A 19,990-nucleotide genomic window follows, 5' to 3' on the forward strand; every position below is an offset into this window, starting at 1 on the left:
GAAGAAGAAGAAGAAGAAGAAGAAGAAGAAGAAGAAGAAGAAGAAGAAGAAGAAGAAGAAGAAGAAGAAGAAAAGGAGAGAGAGAGAGGCCTCCAAAACAGGCTTTCCTGCCCCACACATCAAGAGATGGAATTTAGGTGGGACCATTTGCAGGTTTTCCACTTTCACAGTGGGCTCTGCACCTCTAACTCCTGTGACAACTAGTACAACTGATAAGCAGGAGGCATTCAGAATAAACTACCCCTTTGGATGTTAAAGAATGAATATTTGTACCTTTATGCTGCAGTCGGGGCAATTTAGTACTGTATCCCTCAGCCAAAGTACAGCATCTGGAGTCCACATGCCAATATTAAGAGGAAGGTCAGCCAAGCAGCATTTTATTGCCTAAAAATGAACCATCATAAAATGCAGTTACCATGGCATTCTTGTTATATTAAAATGCATAGGGCAGCAAGAAAGACATCTGCGTAATAAGCTCCCTGGAACAAGGTCAAGCACTAATGAACGACTGGAGAGCTTCATACCTGAGGTGGTATTGCAATGATTTCGCGCAGGAATTTTGAAGGAATCTCTCTCAGTTCTGCTACTTTGACAGATGCCACAGTTCCAGTATCCATAAATTGTACATCAAGAGCACGGCTACTATGAACACTTGTTATCTGTGCAGATGAGATGGAGCAAAAATAAGGGAATGGCAAAATAGCTTTTAACATATATAAGCACAAGGTACATTCTAGTCCTAAAAGGTCATTGTGAATATCACGGCAGGAACTCTCCGTTAAGCAATTCCACAGGAAAAGAAACAGTTCACTGCCAATGAGCCACCAAATCAGGCAGCATCTGCGCCAGACTGACATAGGGCCTGGGATTAGAGGGGATCTCTCATCCATATCCTAAGGCACCCCAAGAAAAGGTTTCTGTTAGTTTTGGAGGGTCAACTTCATTGTTCTAGACCAGGGGACCTCAAACTACGGCCTGTGGGCCAGATACGGTCCGCAAGGTCATTTACCCGGCCCGCCTCAGAGCTTTCAGACTCGTTTGGAGAAAACAATCTCTGAACAAGCTCAAGCCTGAAAGCTCTCAGCTGGCACAGGCATACTCTGAAACTCTTTCAGTTTTGAAGACAAGCAGAGAGCCAGCGCACGCGCCAAATTGTAACAGTTCCTTTCAACTGCACGTGTGCTGGCTCTCTCTGCTAGCTCTGGCTAGCTCCTGCTGCTGTGCTGGTCTTGCCAGTGTGAACTGCGCATGCGCCAGCTCTTTCCCCTATTGCATGCATGTGTTGGCTCTGAATACAGAGCAGGAATACGGAGTGGGAATACAGAAGAGAGGAGGGTGGTGGGAAGGGAGAGAGATGAAGACACTAAAAAAAGCTAGAAGTAAGAAAAATATAATTTTTTAAATATATTTTAAACTATATAATACTTTTATTAATGAATATTTCTGTCAGTTTTATTTTATTTCCTAAAATAAAATAAATCCTTGGTTCATGAACTTAATTTGTTCCACGATTCTGGCTGTGAACCAAATTGGTCGCAAACCAAATCAAATTTCCCTGTAACATTCAATTTAATCAGGTTAATCCTTTTCTTTTTTAACCACAAAAATATGAGCCATGTCCCTTGTGGGCCAAGCCATGGCCACCTCACCGAAGCTGGGGGCGGGTGGGCTGATGCGGAGCAGGAACGGGGCCATATCTCCCACACCTCTGTTGCAACCTTCTCAGGGCAAGCCGCCGCTGCCATCAAGCGGCCACCATGCTTCTTTCCCCCTGTGGCAGGGAGAGGCAAGAGGCACCCCACTTGGCTGGCCACGGCCCCGTCCCTCGCCTCCCCTCGGCCCGTGAAAAGCAGCCATTACCTCCCTCCTCAGGGCCCTCTCCCAGCCAGGGGAGCCACTCCGTGCTCGCCTCTCCGGCCTCCCACTTCCCCTCCCGGAGCTGGGTGAGCGCCTACGAGGGGACGTTCCTCCAGCTTGGAAGTGGGGCGGCAGTGAGGAGTCAGGAAGGCCTTGACCGAGGCGAGTGCGTCCTCATGGCTCCCTCTCGTGTTGTGCTCTCCCTTTTGGTGAGTGGCACAGTGTCATTTTGGGCTTCTGCTGCAAATATTTTTTTAATTTAATTTAATTTAATTTAATTTAATTTAATTTAATATATATATATATATATATATATATATATATATAAACACAGGTTTAAAAAAAGAGAGAAACTCACTGAATATTCACTAAGTCCTGCAACCTGAGTCCATCTTTACAAACTATATGCAGACATAATTTGTAGAGATGGACTTGGGTTGCAGGACCTAGTGGATATTCAGTGAGTTTCTCTTTTTAAAAAGCTGTTTTATATTTTTAAATAAAAATATCATTTTTTAGCAGATTCAGAAGTTGTTCCCCTCCACCTCTCCTCCTCATTTTTGCTTATGAAAAATAAATTGTAATGCAAATTTTGATGTAGGATGCCACACGTCATGTATTTCTATGGATGTGCACTGATGTGAGTGCAGATTTATTAGTGTCATTTGGTTGCTATTGGAGATGGTGGTTAAAACAGGTGGTGTGGAGGCAACATATCACTTCATCATTGCCTGTCCATTGCTTTCCAAAAAGCGACCTCCTGTGGATCACACTACCACATATGTAAATGAGCTCATGATGAGCTTATGATTGTTCTCTGCAGAAATGGTCCTAATCGTATCAGTTTTATACTCACCGTGTTGCTGTGGACATGTTTCTGGGGTGTCACCATCTCATTAGCCAAAAGCAGGCCCATACTTCCCATTGAAATACTACTAAGTTTATGTTGATTAAAATTGTTCCTCATTTTAAATATTGTATTGTTTTCCTGTTTTTTGCACTACAAATAAGATATGTGCAGTGTGCATAGGAATTCGTTCATTTTTTTTTTAAACTATAGGTCCCCCCCCCCCCCGCCAACAGTCTGAGGGACAGTGAACCGGCCCCCTGTTTAAAAAAGTTTGAGCACCCCGTTCTAGAATATACAAGTGCAGCTTTGTGAGAAATACTTCTGCCACCACCGATAAGGAACAGTAACCCACAAGCACATGTTTGACAAATAGTTTCCTAGCCAAAATGGAGTAGTCAAACATCTCAGGAATAGGGAAAGCTAGTCAACTGCTAAACCCAAAACAAGGTGATAAGAATATTAATGCCACTCAAGGCAATGGTGATCTTCGGAAAAGCAGCAAGAAAAAGTCAATATACCTTTTCCAACTAGTTTTCAACTTTTGGTTCTATCCAAGTTTTTTTATTAGTTGCCATTTCTTTTAAACACTTAACCGGTAGAGGTTTCCTGAATTAAAAACCCTATAATGATAGAGGGGAAAGATCGAGGTTGGGGGAAAATGTTTTAACTCATAAGCCTTATCAGTACTTTGCACCACAAGAAACTGACTCAGAAAAACATACAAACAAAAGCTAAATGTCAACCACTGACAGGGGAGCAGATGCCCTCCATTAAATGCATTTCATACCTCCACACGTGCCCATTTTCCTTTACAGTTAAGCAAACAGATCATGCCACAGTAAGGAAGTGACACTGAACACTCCGTTACCTGCTGGAATAGACAGATGAAGCCATTTGTAAGTAACAATTGCAACTATATACTTATTTATTTCATTTTTATACTGCCCAACAGTTAACAAAAAAAAATTAAATGAAAACACCATGTAACAATAAAACTGTAGAATACTAATGCCAATAAAACAACCACAATAACAACAAACCCACAGCAACCTTAATCAAGGTTGGTGCATAGCTACAGCAGCAGTAATACAATATAATATAAAAACTAAAATTAACTATTAAAATACCTGGAAATTAAAAAAAGGTTTTGCCAAAAAGAAAAAAAGAGTTGGAGAGGTACTATAAGTGTATTATGGAGTAAGCAAGTTGCTAGAAAGTAGGCCACCTGGTTGCAGTAATTTCATGTCTTAGAATTCTTGTTCTTTCTCTATCAAACACTTACACATGCAAGAATTAGTCTCATATTTCTACTTACACAACAAAGAACTTCAACCCATCTATTATCTGGAATATATATTCCACTTACTGTACAAAACTCTAACATTCAACTTCACAACTTACCAAATATGTGTCCAGATAGCAAAGTTCAGTTTCTCTTTACAGAAACATAAGACGAAGGCAGAAGCAGTATTATAGTGGGAAAGTCTGAAACGTGGGTGCTTATCAGGATAGTCTCCACAGCCACACCACCATGGAGAGTCCAAATTTGGGCAGCTATGTTGATTGATGATATTTGGTTTTGTCATGTGCTATGCGTTATGTTGCTATGTGATACATATGTTGATACAAACCAATTCTAGCTGTTTTCATCTCCACCAGGAACAGTTATTTTGTACAGCAAATTGGTTGCAATTGCCAACTCAAAACCAAATCTTTCCAAAATACCTTGCATTACAACAGGGACAAGCAGCATATTGTTTCTGGAAAATTTAATTCTGTGCAGCTATTGGGGCGATTACAACTCCACTCAAAGCGAGCTGGGAATACACAGTGCAGGTAGATGACATATTTGTTTCTAACTATCAAGCGCTGCTGCACCTCTGTGTGGACTCCACTACACCAAGATCAAGAAGGATTTGGGGAACCAAGCACTGCACTGGGTAGTCTTTCCTAGATGAAAATGTTACCATATGAAAAACAATATGGGCATATTGCTGCTGGGGTGCTAATGTTCAGTACTGCAAGCACACCCCAGCCAGTCAGCCACTGTTTCGAACAGCAGAAGCGAGTCCAGTGCATACTTTCATAAAGGCAGTGGCTTACTGCTGTTCCATGCAAATCAACAAGAATGTGTCCTCATTCCTATGCAAAGGGTTGTTATGTTAACGGCGCAGAGAGCCTTTGAATCTTGTGAACATGAACAGTGCCAGTGAATATTAAAAGTAGACTTACCTTGTGGTGTAAGTAGCTTTCTAGTTTCTGCAAAGCTTCTGACAGCTTGGTTAGGCCCTTTGATGGCACTTGGCAGTATAAGGTTCCATCAGAACAAACATTGGTTACTCGGACATTTGTATAGAGTGCATCTACCTATTGAAAGCAAAGCAAAGCACACATTTTGGATGCTGAATGCACTGATCTTTTATCAATGCATTCAAGCAGATGTGTAGATGGTACCTGAAGATGAAGCTCAAGAGATTTATCGCAAAGTGCCTTCAAGCAAGCAGAATTTATGTTGATGTCATCCTCTCCTGAAGTATCATACAGGACAACAAGTGGAATGTCACCTTTCTCTACTATTTCAACAGCAAATATCTTGCCACAGAATTGAGATTCCACCATCTTCACCAAGACAGGGTCATCACTGAAGGCTTCTAACCCTAGAGCAAATGGGTCATGGGAAGAGCACAGGTTGCATGAATGTCACCAAGAGAGAACGTCTTGCATCAGTACACCTACTCTGCTGCCTCTGCTTAGGGCCAGATGGTGGCAAAATGGTTTGCCAGTTCAAGTATCTCTCCATTTTTATTTCAGCCACTCAATGCACATACCCATTATGAATTTGAAGTCTATTTTTAAAAAAGTCCTAACAGTTTTAAGCAAGTCTGTGACCCTTTCTGCAATAAGCCCTTATTGCAATAAAGATATCTATGTGTGGGCACAAGCAATGCTGCAGATACATCGAAAGAGTGAAGGTGGCTGGATAAGATCCCAGTGGTCAGAGGCAGGGCTTCATTAGCTTTTGAAGCATCCTGATCTGAACCTTCAGTGTTCTTTAAAGCTTTCCATGCCTCTGTAGACATACCAAGCCAGAACTATGAAAAATGGGAAGTAAGACAAATTTGCTAAATGTAATTGTAGTATTTGGTACTGAATAAGTACTTACACATGCTAAACAGCAATGAAATTCCAAAAAGCTGCACAGAATATGCATTACTTATCAAATTTTCCTAGGGTGTTATTAGAAAACTAATTACATGAACTCATCTAAATGTCCAGTAAAGGCTATACTTTTTTTCTTTAACTCAAGTGGATCAGCAACTATGCCGCTCTTATTAACTTCTGGCCTTGCAATTATGAATTTAATGGAAAGATAATGTACATGAGCATCTATGGGACTTTCTAGCAGTCTATTCTGGAAAAGTAAGGATAACAGAGTGCCAAGGTCCCATGCCAAACTCAGAGAGGCCCATCTGTAAAAGCAGCTGATGATCAGGGACTAGGACTTCATTGGGAGGATAAACACCAGAGATCCATTTCAGTACCATGAACAGGCTGCTCCAGCACGCTCTGCGGGTCTGCTGGTACCACACCACTCCTTGCCTGTGTCTGTTTGCCCTAAAATTAGTTTTAAGACTGATCCTGCAAGGAAGTCAGATTCTGTGCTCCAGGAAAACCTGCAAAGGCAAGATGCCCCCAAACTAACTGGAGGAACCTGCTATACACAATGATGTTCTGAACTAGTTACTTCACAGCTAGGTCTTTGAGCTGGAACCCACACGTATCACTGCGCAGGAGGAATCTAACTGGACAGCCTGTGCCTACAACACAGGCTGGCGTGCTCTCAATGCCTTGGCTTGCTGAGGCAGGGTCCTCCAGGTCCCCTGACCTCCTTTTATTGTCCTTATTTCCTCCCACATGCCGGTTCAAATGACCAATTCAGCACGTAGCTCCTTCTTCATTTGCATGATGCTTAGAACTGTGATTGCTGCAGAAGAGAATGGCTTTGGATCCCTGTGGTAATTCCACCTGTCCACAAAGCCCACTTTTCGCTCTCCCCCTGCCTGTTCAATAAACCTGCTTCGGGACATGGCTACCCTCCCTCAAAAGTTCCTTCTCCTTCAGAAAATCTACACTTTGTCTATTCCCCTGGTAATTTACCTTTTTTTAAAAAAGGTGTTTTTTTTGGGTACACTTGAAAAAGAAATCCTATGTGGACTGCTAGAAGGTAATTTACAAGGATACTGTCATGAGAATATATAGATCTGCAGTCTCAAGTTAGCATATAGAGAAGGTAATAGACAAGGAAATCAACAAGACTAATCTCTGCAGTGAACTGGGGAGGAAAGGAGCCCAAAGAAGTACCTGGAAACTTTTGCAGTGGATGTAATTACTGTGGAAGCCTGTGAAGCAAATTTCTGCTTCGGTAGTTTACAAAACAACTGTTTTAAGCAAGTGTGTAAATAAAAAAGACAAGATATATTAAAGCCATCACTCAAACCTGCAGACATGTAGAAGTGTGGCAAATGAAATTTTTGTCAGGGAAATACCAAAGTGGAGAAGACAATTCACAAGATTCATTTCAAGACAGACACAATCAAAATGGGGTTATAGGATAGGGGATGGTTATTGGGTAGAACAGTAGGAGGCAGCTGTAAAAAGTTTCTCTGGAGAGATGAGAAGTGGAAAACGAGTTGTGGCACAAAGGACCCTGGTACACATGACAGGAGCAGGCAGGCAGGATTTAAGAGGAAACAAACTGTGATAAACCACAGAGCATCCAAATGTCTGTTGCGTGTAGATGAGTGAGCAAGCAAACAACAAACCCATGGTGGTTGATTCACAGCATGGCTTATCATGGTGGGCAAAGTCACCCAGTGACCTGTTCACCTGACATGTGCTCAGCAGCAGAGTATGTTTTGTTTCACAAAGGTCCATAGAATATCTGCCAGGAGCAAGCAGTGGGCCTGAGGAGAAAAGAAGCGACCACAGAGTGCCCAGTTGTCTATTAGGAGCAACAGGGTTAACAGGTAACCACTGTAGCTTATTTTCAGCATTGCTTACTGTGATGGGTGAACCAGCCCAGTACTGCAGTTCCACTGATTTTCTTGTGCAAAATGCATGCTCAAATGTTTCCAGAAATGTCCGTTTACAAAAGTCTGTAAGAATTAACACCACACAAGAGCACCTTTTCAAAACATTGAGATAATTTTCATGATGCAAAATATCTATTCAAAAGGTAGTCTATGCTGAAGCAGAAATGCACAAGCTGCAAGGAAATCCCATGAAAGGACAAAACCATTGTGCTGTTGCACCCTCATAGTAGCAAGAAGACACTGTGAGGTAGAACCATTAACCATCTTACTTTGCAACCTTCCTCTCCTCATTTAATGTTGTGTTAAGTAGTGCATCTCTTACCTGCTAGTTTACATTTTGTAGCTTGGAATGGTAGTGAATAGAAATGTTTGGCAAGTCTGTATACTCTGGTATTTTCAATGATTTCACTAAAGCCATAATCAACGTAGCACACCTAATGCCATAACAAAAACAAGATAAAGAATTGTTATTCTTTGTTTATTTGGAAGTCACATTATTGATGCTATAGGAGATTTTTCTTTTCATTTTACAGCTGCGGTTTGCTGTAAGAGTCTGAATCTCAGGATAGATGTTTGCTTCCTTCTTGTAGCTTCTTTAACCAGTTGTCCACAGAGTGAAAAATAGAAACCAAACAGGCTTTAGTCCCATTGGCTATTTTTGCATGGCTTGGCAATCTACCATGGATGGATTGCCATGCCACGCCAAGGCAGACCACTTTCTGCAGGGTGATTTGTTTTTGGCAACAAAGCACCCTGATAACCCATGACTTGTTCTAGAGGTTGTTGGACTTTTGATGGGTTGTATATACAACCCTTTCACACCCAGCGCTTCACGGGTCAAGGGAAATGGTAAGCAAGCTAGTCAACAGGAGCAACAAATTCCTCTTGTTGCCCTTGCTGAGCTTGCCCAATCCACCATTTATTTATTTTATTTATTTAAAATATTTCTATGCTGCCCCATCGCAATAAAGCCTCTGGGCGGCTCACAACATCAATAAATAAACCATACAATAAAACCCCAATACAATAAAACCCCAGTGCCATAAAACCTCAATAAAACCTCAGTGCATTCTCGGCTAAACATTTAAAAAGAAAAGAAAAGAAAAGAAAAGAAAAGAAAAGAAAAGAAAAGAAAAGAAAAGAAAAGAAAAGAACGAACCTAGTTAAATAAATAAATTAACAATTAAAATAAGTTTTAAATAAAAAGGACTTAGCCTGGTGCCGAAAAACAAATAATGACGGCGCCAGGCGGACCTCTCTGGGGAGCGCATTCCATAAACGGGGCGCCACCGCAGAGAAAGCCCTCCTCCGGGTACTCACCCTCCTGATGTCATTCACAGATGGTTCCCAGAGAAGGGCATCTGCTGCTGACCTCAAGGGGCGGGAGGGCATATATGGGAGCAAGCGTTCTTTTAAGTATCCAGGTCCCAAGCCGTTTAGGGCTTTACAGGTCACAACCAACACCTCGAATTGGGCCCGGACTTCAATCGGGAGCCAGTGGAGCTGACAGAGAACTGGAGTTATATGAGAACAATGCCCAGTCCCCATCAGCAACCTGGCAGCTCTATTCTGCACCAACTGAAGTATCTGGACCGTCTTCAAGGGTAGCCCCACGTAGAGCGCGTTACAGAAATCTAATCGGGAAGTTACCAGTGCGTGTGTCACTTTCGCCAGGCAGTCATTCTCTAGGAAGGGACGCAGCTGAAGGAAGGCGCTCCTCGCCACCGCCGTCACCTGGGCTTCCAGAGACAGCTCAGGGTAGAGGAGCACTCCTAAGCTGCGAACCCTGTCCCTCAGAGGGAGTGCAACCCCATTTAGGACAAGGCCCAAGTCCCCCATCCCAAGGTCCGAACCGCCCACCAACAGAACCTCTGTCTTGTCTGGATTGAGCTTCAGTTTATTGGCCCTCATCCAGCCCAATACCTCGACCAGGCACCGGTTCAGCACAGCCACTGCCTCACCTGGATTGGTAGAAAACGAGAGGGAGAGCTGGGTATCATCAACGTACTGATGATTCCGCAGCCCACACCTCCTGATGACCTCTCCCAGCAGTTTCATGTAGATGTTAAAAAGCAAAGGGGACAAAATGGACCCCTGCGGAACTCCGTGGCATAGCTGCCATGGCGCAGAGCCATAGTCCCCCAGCACCACCTTCTGAAATCAGCCACTGAGGTAGGAGCGGAACCACCGCCACACGGTGCCTCCAACTCCCAATCCCAATAGCCTATTCAGAAGGATACCATGGTCGATGGTATCGAAAGCTGCTGAGAGGTCCAGGAGAACTAACAGGGATGCACTCCCCCTGTCTCTCTCCCTGAATAGGTCATCGTACAGGGCGACCAAGGCAGATTCAGTGCCATACCCGGGTCTGAAGCCGGACTGAAATGGGTCCAGATAATCAGTTTCATCCAAGAGTGCTTGGAGTTGTCCCGCCACCACCCGCTCTAGTACCTTGCCCAGGAACGGGATGTTGGCCACCGGTCTATAATTGGCAGCCACCTCTGGATCCAGGGATGCCTTCTTTAGGACTGGCTGGACTACCGCCTCCTTTAAAGGGGCAGGTACCCGGCCGTCTCTTAAAGAGGCGTTGACCACCTCCAGGATCCAGGTCCCAATCCCGTCCTTGGCTTTCTTAAGTAACCAAGATGGGCATGGGTCTAGTAAACAAGTGGTAGGACGTACTTGTCCAAGCACCTTGTCCACATCATCAGGCCACAACAACTGAAATTCATCCATTAATTGTGGACTCAACGGCGTTGATGGCAACTCAGCAGTGAAATCTGATTCAATAGCAGAGTCAAGTTCATGGCGAATCTGAGTGATTTTCTCCCTAAAGTGCTTGGCAAAGTCGTCACAGTGGGCCTTCGAGGGTGGCACCAGATCTCTCTTTGGGCCCAGATGTAACAGCCCCTGCACCACCCAAAAGAGCTCCGCCGGACGGCATTGTGAGGAGGCAATGGAAATGGAGAAGAATTTCTTCTTTGCCATCCTCACCGCCACAGCATAGTTCCGATAATGGGCTCTCAAGTGTGTTCGATCAGAATCACTCCATGATCTCCTCCACCTAACGCTCTAGACATCTCCCAACCTGCTTCATCGCCCGTAATTCAGGTGTATACCAAGGAGATGAATGGGCTCTGCCAGGTGGGAGAGGACGCTTGGGAGCAATCGTGTCTATAGCCCTGGTCATCTCCTCATTCCACAGTTCAACCAGGGCATCAACAGGATCACCAGCCTTGTCAACCGGAAAATCCCCCAGAGCTTCCAGGAATCCATCAGGATCCATCTGGCTCCAGGGGCGGACTGATACAATCGGCTCCACACCCTTGCAGAGGGAAAGGCCGCTCTCGAGCTCAAACCTTATGAGGATGTGATCTGACCATGACAAGGGCGTCAAACTTAAATTCCTCACCCTCAGATCATCCTCTTCCTGCCCCGTCGTGAAAACCAGGTCCAGAGTGTGTCCACGTTCATGGGTCGGGCCTATGACGTGTTGAGACAGCCCCATGGCCATTATGGAGGCCATGAAGTCCTGAGCCACCCCGGTTAGAACCGTCTCGGCATGGAAATTGAAGATCCCCAGGACCAACATCCTGGGAGTCTTCAGCACCAGGTCTGAGACGATCTCCGTCAGCTCAGGTAGGGAGTCTGTTGGGCAGAAGGGTGCACGGTACACCAACAGAATCCCCAATCTGTCTCGGTCGCCCAACACCAAGTGGAGGCACTCCAGCCCTGGTCTCGAGAGGACAGGAAGCCCCACAAGGGAAACAGAAGCTCGATAGACCAGAGCGACCCCCCCTCCCCTCCCCTCCAGGCGTGGTCGGTGCTGGACCAAGTACCCGGGCAGGCACAATTGTGAGAGGGAGACATCCCCTCTCCCCAAGTCTCTGTTATGCAAGCCAGGTCAGCCATCTCATCCATGATCAAGTCATGGATGAGTGTTACCTTATTTTGGACCGACCTGGCACTAAGCAACAGCACCGCCAGGCCCGGGGGGCAGTTGACAAGTCTACCTGGAACCCGCCGGCTGGGGGAATAACCAGAAAGAGGGACAGGTGTTAACCATCTGTCCCTCCTTCTTCTATGCAGACCCGTTAGACCCCCAACGCCATAACGTCCACAACGCCCATTGCCCATCACCACCCCAATGGCGGTGGCCCCATCAGGGAAAGCAGCTACCCAAAGTGCCCAAGCAGCTCTCCGGAACAACTGATATCAGCTCACTCTCTGCTGCTGCAATCATGATGCAGCTCAGTCTTCCCCAGCCTGAGTCTTTCCTGATGCTTTGGCCTACCACTATGATTGTTCCAGAGCACTGATCATGCTAGAACTGATGAGAGCTGTAGGCCAAACATCTGGAGGCACCCAGTCTGTGGAAGGTGCATCTAGATTGTCTCCAATGCATTCTTTATCCCTGCGTCCCACTCATATTACCTCCCAATGCATTTGAAGAGTTCAATGAGAGGTGGGGAAGAGAAATAAACAAGAGAGTCCTAAAGTGAGGACCAGGCTCCTCCACTTCCCACCCGCACCCTATAGACTAGCGAGATTGCCAAGGTGAATGTGCTACCATCTCTTTGTCCACAAGCTCTCTCATCCACACTGATTTGCACCTATTCTTCTAATTAGCCAAGAATGGCTATTATTTTAAGTGGAAGGGACCAGTTACAGGATGAGATCCCCCAAGAAGAGGAGATGCATGAGAGTCTGACACACCATTTGCTAGGGTCTGTGCTGAAATTCCCTCCAACATGCAGACTGACCTCTATACATACAGCAGGGCCCCTATATCCATGGGGATAGGTTCCAAGTCCCCGAGTTGATGCCAAAAACTGTGGATAATATTGAACACTATACATATATACAAATGTACACATGCATTTTATTTCACAATTTCACAGACAGAAGATTTGTTCTTACCATACATCCTAGTAACCTCAACACACATTTTTTTCTTTCCCTATTAAATCAAGAATTTTCACTTAAAAGAAGCACTTTACAACTTCCCTTTCAGACCAAGGTTAACTGGAAATATGGTAACTAAATCAGGGGATATGGGGGGAGTCTGAGGTATTATTTTATTTAAGCGAATGTTCTTCTTACCTTTCTACTTAAAGAAGCACTCAAAGCAGTGAACATGTTCAAAACAACAATTAGAGCACACTCTGATGCGAGGAACTCGCTTTTATGCCATTTTTTAATTATGCGAACCCACTGTACTTGCCTTTATTTGATTGCCTTGTGTTGAAACAATCTGTGCCCGTAGCCAAGCATCTTCTTCTGCAGGCACAGCAACAATCTGTCCAACTTTAGGAGACTGTATCTGCACAACTGACGGATTCTGAGAGTACCAATTCTTCATCTCATCTTCCATTAATTCCTGAGCAGCAGAATAGTCTTTGCCCACATATCTGTGGAATTTCAGATTGAAATAAGTTAGGACAAAAGGACAACAAAAATATGTGAGCTATACAGAAATGTTAACCTTTTCAAATTTTTCATAAGTCATCAATTTAGAATTAAGGCAGAAAAATAGATTAGCATCAATGCAAGTAAGTGTAGGTGCATAGAGGCTATGTTGCAAGTATGTACAATGGGAGTGTGGAATATATTGACTGCTTCCATGCCTCTCAGCATGTGACTGGATATTTAAATTGTTTGTTTTCCTTTTACAGTTGGGCTTAACTGTAACTTGTTGAGCATGGAGTTCTGGCTAAATAACTTAACTGCTAACCCAACAACAATCCATGGATTACCCACGAGGTTATTTAGTGGCTAAATGGCCTAGTGCTCCAGATTCACATGTCATGCTCAATAACCTATGAACAACCTGATTTTGTTTTTTGTTTTTGCTGCCAGAAATTCAAAAAGTTGTATCCATCTTTTTAAAATTTTTGTCATTCTGTGCAAGTGTTCAAGTGCACACTTACAGGTGTCCAATATGTGTATAGGCAGTCCTTGAGTTACAAATGAGCTCCATACCTTAGAGCAACTTGAAGTTGAATTTGCATATAAGTTGGATCACATATGTACGGGTGGAATTTAGCATAAGCAAGCCAAATGTTTGTCTTAGTACACGTATACATTATACCTTTCTATGCAAGTAAAACACTTAAGAAACACTTCTATACACAGTAAAACATCTTGAACAAGATACAGTACTGTAATACAAGTTACTGAAGGCAAAGCTAACTGCACAGAACCCAGAACACACTGGCTTGGGTATGCCTGAGCTGACCAACAAGTGACACCATGGTACGTTTTCATGAGCATAACAAACCAGCTCCCATGTTTGTTACTATGAACCATTTTGTCTTTAACTCATATTTCTAAATTAATAAGTTTTATGACAGTTCATTCTTAATTACAGATTTTAGTGAGTCAGTTTCTCCTTGTCAAGGGCCTAAGTTTCATCTGGCAAAGCAAACAATGAAGTGGAAGGGGTAACATACATAACAATTAATAAGCAAGATGGTATAGGCTAATTTGGCTCGAGTTGCCAATTACTTAGCTGTCATCTGAAAGGGGGGGTCAGGAAAAGGAGGTGCACCAAAGAGGGTGGCAACAATATAATCTGCTTAGCAATGCAATCCTCCGGCTTTTACGTGCTGAACTGACAGTGCCCTCCAACTTTTCATCACTTCCTCCCCAGTCTGCAGCTGTTCCAAAAAAGGAAGACATTCATTTTCCCACATTTCCAAATCTCTGTTCTGGAACCCTTAGCACTGTGGCTCCTTTTGGTTTACTGACAACTCTAAAAATGCACATTTTTTGTATTACAGACAGCTGACAAGTAATAGAGGAGAAACATGCAGGAGTGTGACTGTGATCGTGGCCATCTCCCCACTGAGTTCACCTGCGCCGGCTCAGAGCTTTTGGACTCGCTCGGAGATCATCTTCTCTGACCGAGTCCAAAAGCTCGGAAGAGGGCCAGATACGGCCCATGGGCCATAGTTTGAGGACCCATGGTCTAAATGAAGTTGTACTTTATCAATCTGTCACCTGCTTTCTTTCCCTTTGAAAGTTGCAATGGACACTGCGAGATTATACGGACTAGACAGCCATAAAGGTCCATTTTGCAGCAAGCAGAACTGTTGAACATGACTGCAGAATTTTTTTAGGGCCTTTTTTGCGGGGAGGGGAGCATGGTGAACCAGAGACAGTTGCTCTGAACTGCTGCTTGGGCACTGGTGGAGGCGTTATCACTGGTGATGTTAAAGGCAACGTTATGAAGAGCAGCAGGGTCTTTTCTCCACTCTTACTAGCTTGTTAGGCAGTCTTTGCAAAGGAATTGGCCTCTTGGGTTCAGACACCAAGACATCCCACTGTAGGCTGAACAATAGCAATTAAAAGGTGGTGGCAAAGATGTTCATTGTAAGCACTTCAGCATTTCTACACCTTTATAAACACTGCAGTGTTATATTTGCGCCTACTGGGGAAGTGGCTGTAGTGAGACAATGGATGAGGATTGGAAGCAAATGCTGTAAATGGTCTTGAGAATGAAGCTCTACCTGCAGAAAGGAATGTATGTGTGGATACAGTGGTCAGTCATGATCCTCTAGACCAGCAGTTCCCAAACTGTGTTCCGCAGAACCCAAGGGTTCCACAAAAGCCTTGTAGGGGTTGAAATGCAGAAAATCTTCAAAATTAAGTTTCCTATGAGTCCCAAGAAAGACAGGTTTTCTTACCTGTGACTGTCCTTCTGAGTGGTCATCTGTGCATTTACACATATGGGCTCTTTGCGCATGCATGAAGCGGTTTTCGGGAAGATTCTAAAGCTGATTAATTAGTATTTGGCAGGAGCCCAGCCCCAAAAAGGGCTAGCGTGAGGGTGGGGCTCCCACCAAGACCTCAATTCCAGCTGAAACCACCATCATGATTGCGTCACTGACGCTAAAAAACAACCCATGTGTCAAGAGAGTTATCAGAGGGGATGGGGAATGGTATGTGTGAATGCACAGATGACCACTCGAAGAATGATAGTTACAGGTAAGTAACCCTTCTCTATTCTTCGTGCATCACACATATGGGTGACTGGTGAGCTTACCTCTAGGAGGAGGGTGGTGTCACTCAGTGAAGTATAGCGGAGAGGACGGATCTACCAAAGGTGCAGTCCTCTCTGGATTTGACATCAAGGTGGTAGTGTCTAATGAAGGTCGACGGGTTTGACCATGTCGCTGACTTACATAGGTCAGTCAGGGACACTCCAGTATAGAGTGCCGTGGAGGTGGATGTGGCTCTAGTAGAGTGAGCTTTGACAGGTCCAAAAAGCTGGAGGCCGGAGAGATCATAGGCCAATAGAATAGTATGGACAATCCACCTAGAGTGCCTCTGAGGGGAAACTGGGTTTCCTCTGCATGGTTCACCGTACAGGATGAACAGTCTTTGAGTTTGCCTGAAAGAATGGGTTCTTGATTTATAAAAGGCAAGAGTCCTTCTCACATCCAGGGAATGTAGAGTGGTTTCAATAGGAGTAGACAGATTCTGGATGAACAAAGGCAGAATTATAGGCTCATTGATATGGAAATAAGATACTACCTTAGGTAGGAAGGCAGGTTAAGGTCGAAGAATGACTTTGTCTCTATGGAAAATAGTATGTGGAGAGTCGATTCAGAGGGCAGCAAGCTCAGCCATTCTTCGGGCAGAGGTAATAGCGACTAGAAAGGCCGTTTTCAACAGTCACTTGAGGGTCTTGAGGGGAGAAGGGGACTCCAATGGCCATGCTGGTTCTTTTTGTCCATCAATATAGGGATTTCTGGACTCGAGGTGGAAGGCAGACTGTGGTATGGTGTGGTTGAGTTATTTGATCGAAGGATGCCAGAAACCACAATTGAAGAGGTCTCATAATAGCCCTGCTAGCGGAATGACTGGAATCACCACGAACATCAGGCCTAACATGTGTTGGATTGATCTGGCAGTTGGTGAAGGGGCATCAATCAGTGAGACGACCTCTCTGGACATGGTGGACAGTCTGTTCCGGGAGAGGAAAGCTTTCACCGGCATCAATTCGGGGCTGGCTTTGATGAAGTTGATCGACTGGGAAGGAGAAAGGTGAGATTTAGCTATATTAATGTAGACTTCCAGATTGGAGAGGAGGGAGCAAGTGAATTCTGTGGATTTTAGGGAGGCTTCATGCAACTGAGCTACAATAAGCCAGTCATCCAGGTAAGGATGTACATGAATGCCATGGAGACGGAGGTATGCACAAACAACTGCCATACATTTGGTAAATACACAGGGTGCTGTTGCTAACCCAAAGGGAAGAACTGTGAATTGAAATTTTTTACTATTTATCTGGTAACGGAGGAAAGGTCTATAGGATTCCTCAATGGTGATATTCCTCAATGGATATATGATATATAAATGGTGACTTTTAGGTCAACTTATGTGAACCATACACCTTTGGAGAGTAAAGGGAGGATGGACTGCAGGGACACCATCCTAAAACGTTGGGGTTGAATATATTTTTTAAGAGAGAGGAGGACCATGATAGGATGGAGACCTCCATCTTTTTTCAGGATGGTGAAATACCTGGAATAGAATCCAGGGGTTTGTGGTTGTGAGAGTTCCACAGCTCCTTTATGAAACAAGGAAGAAATTTCCTGTAGGAGGGGAGGTGATGGAGCAGTCAGTTTTGGTACCATAGAACGAGGGAAAGTATGAAACTCGATATGGTATCCACGGGCAATGATGGATGGCACCCACAAATCCGAGGTGATGGCAGCCCAAGTGTGGAAAAAGGGCTGAAGTTGCTGATTGAAAGTAGTGGATATAGCACAAGGTGTTTGAAAGAGTCAGAGATGCCTCCTGAAATCGTCAGGGCACCTCCGGGATGGATGGATCCATGTTAGGGGATCCTGGCACCTAGGCTGGGTGGCAGCACAATGTCTTGCAGCTGTGGGGGCAGGAGTCCTCGACTGGTAAGTGTAGGAGGATCTGTACCACTTACACGAAGCATATGACCTTTCGGGCAGTGTTTGATTGAGCCCAATATGGCATGCAATATTCCTAGCCTTCTGAACAGAGTCCATATGGTCATCCGTGGTCTCGTGGAACAAGCCAGCACCGTCAAATGGCATATCCTCAATTCTTGCCTTAGCTTCACCTGATAGACCCAAAAATCGAAGCCATGCAAAGCGGCGAAAATCTATTGCTCCTGCCATATTATGTACACAACCCTCCAGCTGGTGTCAAGTTATGAGGATCTTCTGCCTGGCCTCATTTTTTATTTCGTTTGCTAGGTCTTGAGCCCTGTTAGGTAATGAGGAGTATAGGGATGCCATTTTGTCCCAAAGCATAAGGTAGTACCTAGCCATGGTAGCTTGGTAGTTAGCCATCTTTATAGAGAAGGCTGCAGAAGAATAGAAGCGGCAACCGATAGCATCAAGGCGCCTGCCTTCTTTGTCTGACGAAGTGGCATGTTCTCTCCTGGAATGTGACTAGGTGGTCTTGACAATAATAGAGTTAGGCTGAGGGTGCTGAAACAAGAATTTGGCATCTTTCTCTTGGACCCGATACATATTCTCAAGCCAGCAAGGTGGAGGAGCTACTGATGCTGGAGACCTCCATTCAGGGTGCATTGCATCAAGCAGGGCTGGCAGGAGCAGAATAGTGCCCGAGCCTGCAGACTCTGCATCAATGGCCTTGAAGACTGGGTCTTTCGCTCTAGTAGGTTCCTGCCTAGGATTAAGTTCTAGGCTGTGGGCCATATGGAGGACATGGGAGGTGAAAAGTCCAGTGTCCTCTGGTGTCCAGGATAAATCAAATGAAGTTGTAGTAACACCTGGCAGCATGTCAGAATGACGATCTGGAGAGAACACCATCAAAACCAAAATGTATTGTCCTTGTTCAGAGAGAAACTTGGTCCTATCTGTATGCTGGCTAGGAAAGAAGGACAGAAGTGGCCTATCCAAAAATCATATTATGTGGGCAGGGTCTCAAGCAGACTCTTGCAGTGGGCTGTAGGAACTAGGATCTGGTAAGGGGTTGTACTCCAAGCCCAAAGGGATCCAGTGTGACCCTTGTTTGGAATCGATGGATCCCCATCATTCCATGTAGAAATCGGTATCGAAATCCCCTTGGTGTCTTGTGTGAGATTGATGTTTGTTATGAGAAGTTTGAGCCAAAGGAGATCGAAAATGATGTCTAGCAATTTGTTGCTTGGAGAAAAACACTCGGAATCGAGGGTGAGGGAGAGACCCATCTCTGTACCAAGGGATGGTCCGATTTTGCGAGCTGAACTGGGGGTGATTCTTGAATTTCTCCCTCTGACACCAAAGTGCTTTTTGGAGGCTGAGATGGGTCCAGCAAATGTCTTGGTTTGTTTTGGTCTTGGGATGGCACCGTGTCTTCTGAACATGGGAGGCCACTTGGTAATGACGATTCCGAGTGTGCTTGGGTGCTTTTCGCACTCCTCTTCTCTTTAGTAAGGGTGAGTGATTCTGGTGGCTTTGCTTTCTTTTCTGCCTTTTTCTGCTTTGCCACCATAGGCATCTTTGCTGGTGGAGGGGCTAGTGACTTGTTTACTGTGGGAGCAAAAGCCACAGAGGTGGACAGTTGTGGGTCCTCGGTGTGCAAGGCAAGACTCCAAAGTTCAGCTTTTAAACGGTCAGCCCAGTGTTTTCTTGCCTGCTTAGTAAAACCCTGGCAATGATAGCAAGATTCGACAACGTGCAACTCTCCCAAGCAGAAAAGACAAAGAGTTTGCTACCGCACATGGTACAATTGTGAAATGGGACCTTGAGTGCCATCTTGTCTGGCCAACAAGGTGCGACAAATAGGGCTTCAGTGGTATACCGCTGTTCTTGGTGTAATAATTCTAACCCTTTCTTTTTCTTTTTTGCTTCAAGCAGTATGGAGAAAAAAATGAAGAAAGAAGAGACCTGACCAGGCAGGAGTTATCTCAAGTATAACTCGCAAGGTAAATCGGAGATGACCTTCCCAATGTGCTTGTGATGGCAGTCGAAGAAGAACTGAGGTCTCAGCGGAAGCCTCACCCTCACACTAGCCACGTTTGGGGCTGGGCTCCTGCCAAATACTAATTAATCAGCTTTAGAATCTTCCAGAAAACTGCTCCACACATGCGCAAAGAGCCCATATGTGTGGTGCACAGAGACCATGAAGAATAACATGGTTTTGAATAACATCCCAGAGACCCTTTTGAAAAATATGTCAGAGTTATTTAATTATA

General features: G+C 44.6%; 1 protein-coding gene across 3 annotated transcripts in view; it reads right to left on the reverse strand.

Moving 5' to 3' along the window:
• TDRD7 (tudor domain containing 7) overlaps nucleotides 1-19,990 on the reverse strand; it is a 50,432-nt gene that overhangs the window by 8,128 nt on the left and 22,314 nt on the right. For all 3 annotated transcript variants that reach the window (XM_044439577.1, XM_044439576.1, XM_044439575.1), the window contains exons 8-14: nucleotides 13,025-13,211; nucleotides 8,123-8,234; nucleotides 5,162-5,364; nucleotides 4,940-5,074; nucleotides 3,495-3,578; nucleotides 525-659; nucleotides 274-384 (exon numbers count right to left, since the gene is read on the reverse strand). In XM_044439577.1, the coding sequence (XP_044295512.1) occupies nucleotides 274-384; nucleotides 525-659; nucleotides 3,495-3,578; nucleotides 4,940-5,074; nucleotides 5,162-5,364; nucleotides 8,123-8,234; nucleotides 13,025-13,211 (967 nt within the window). The remainder of the gene's footprint in view (nucleotides 1-273; nucleotides 385-524; nucleotides 660-3,494; nucleotides 3,579-4,939; nucleotides 5,075-5,161; nucleotides 5,365-8,122; nucleotides 8,235-13,024; nucleotides 13,212-19,990) is intronic.

The sequence above is a fragment of the Varanus komodoensis genome, unplaced genomic scaffold, assembly GCF_004798865.1.
Source record: "Varanus komodoensis strain SLA01 unplaced genomic scaffold, ASM479886v1 scaffold35, whole genome shotgun sequence".
NCBI classification, from domain to species: domain Eukaryota; kingdom Metazoa; phylum Chordata; class Lepidosauria; order Squamata; family Varanidae; genus Varanus; species Varanus komodoensis.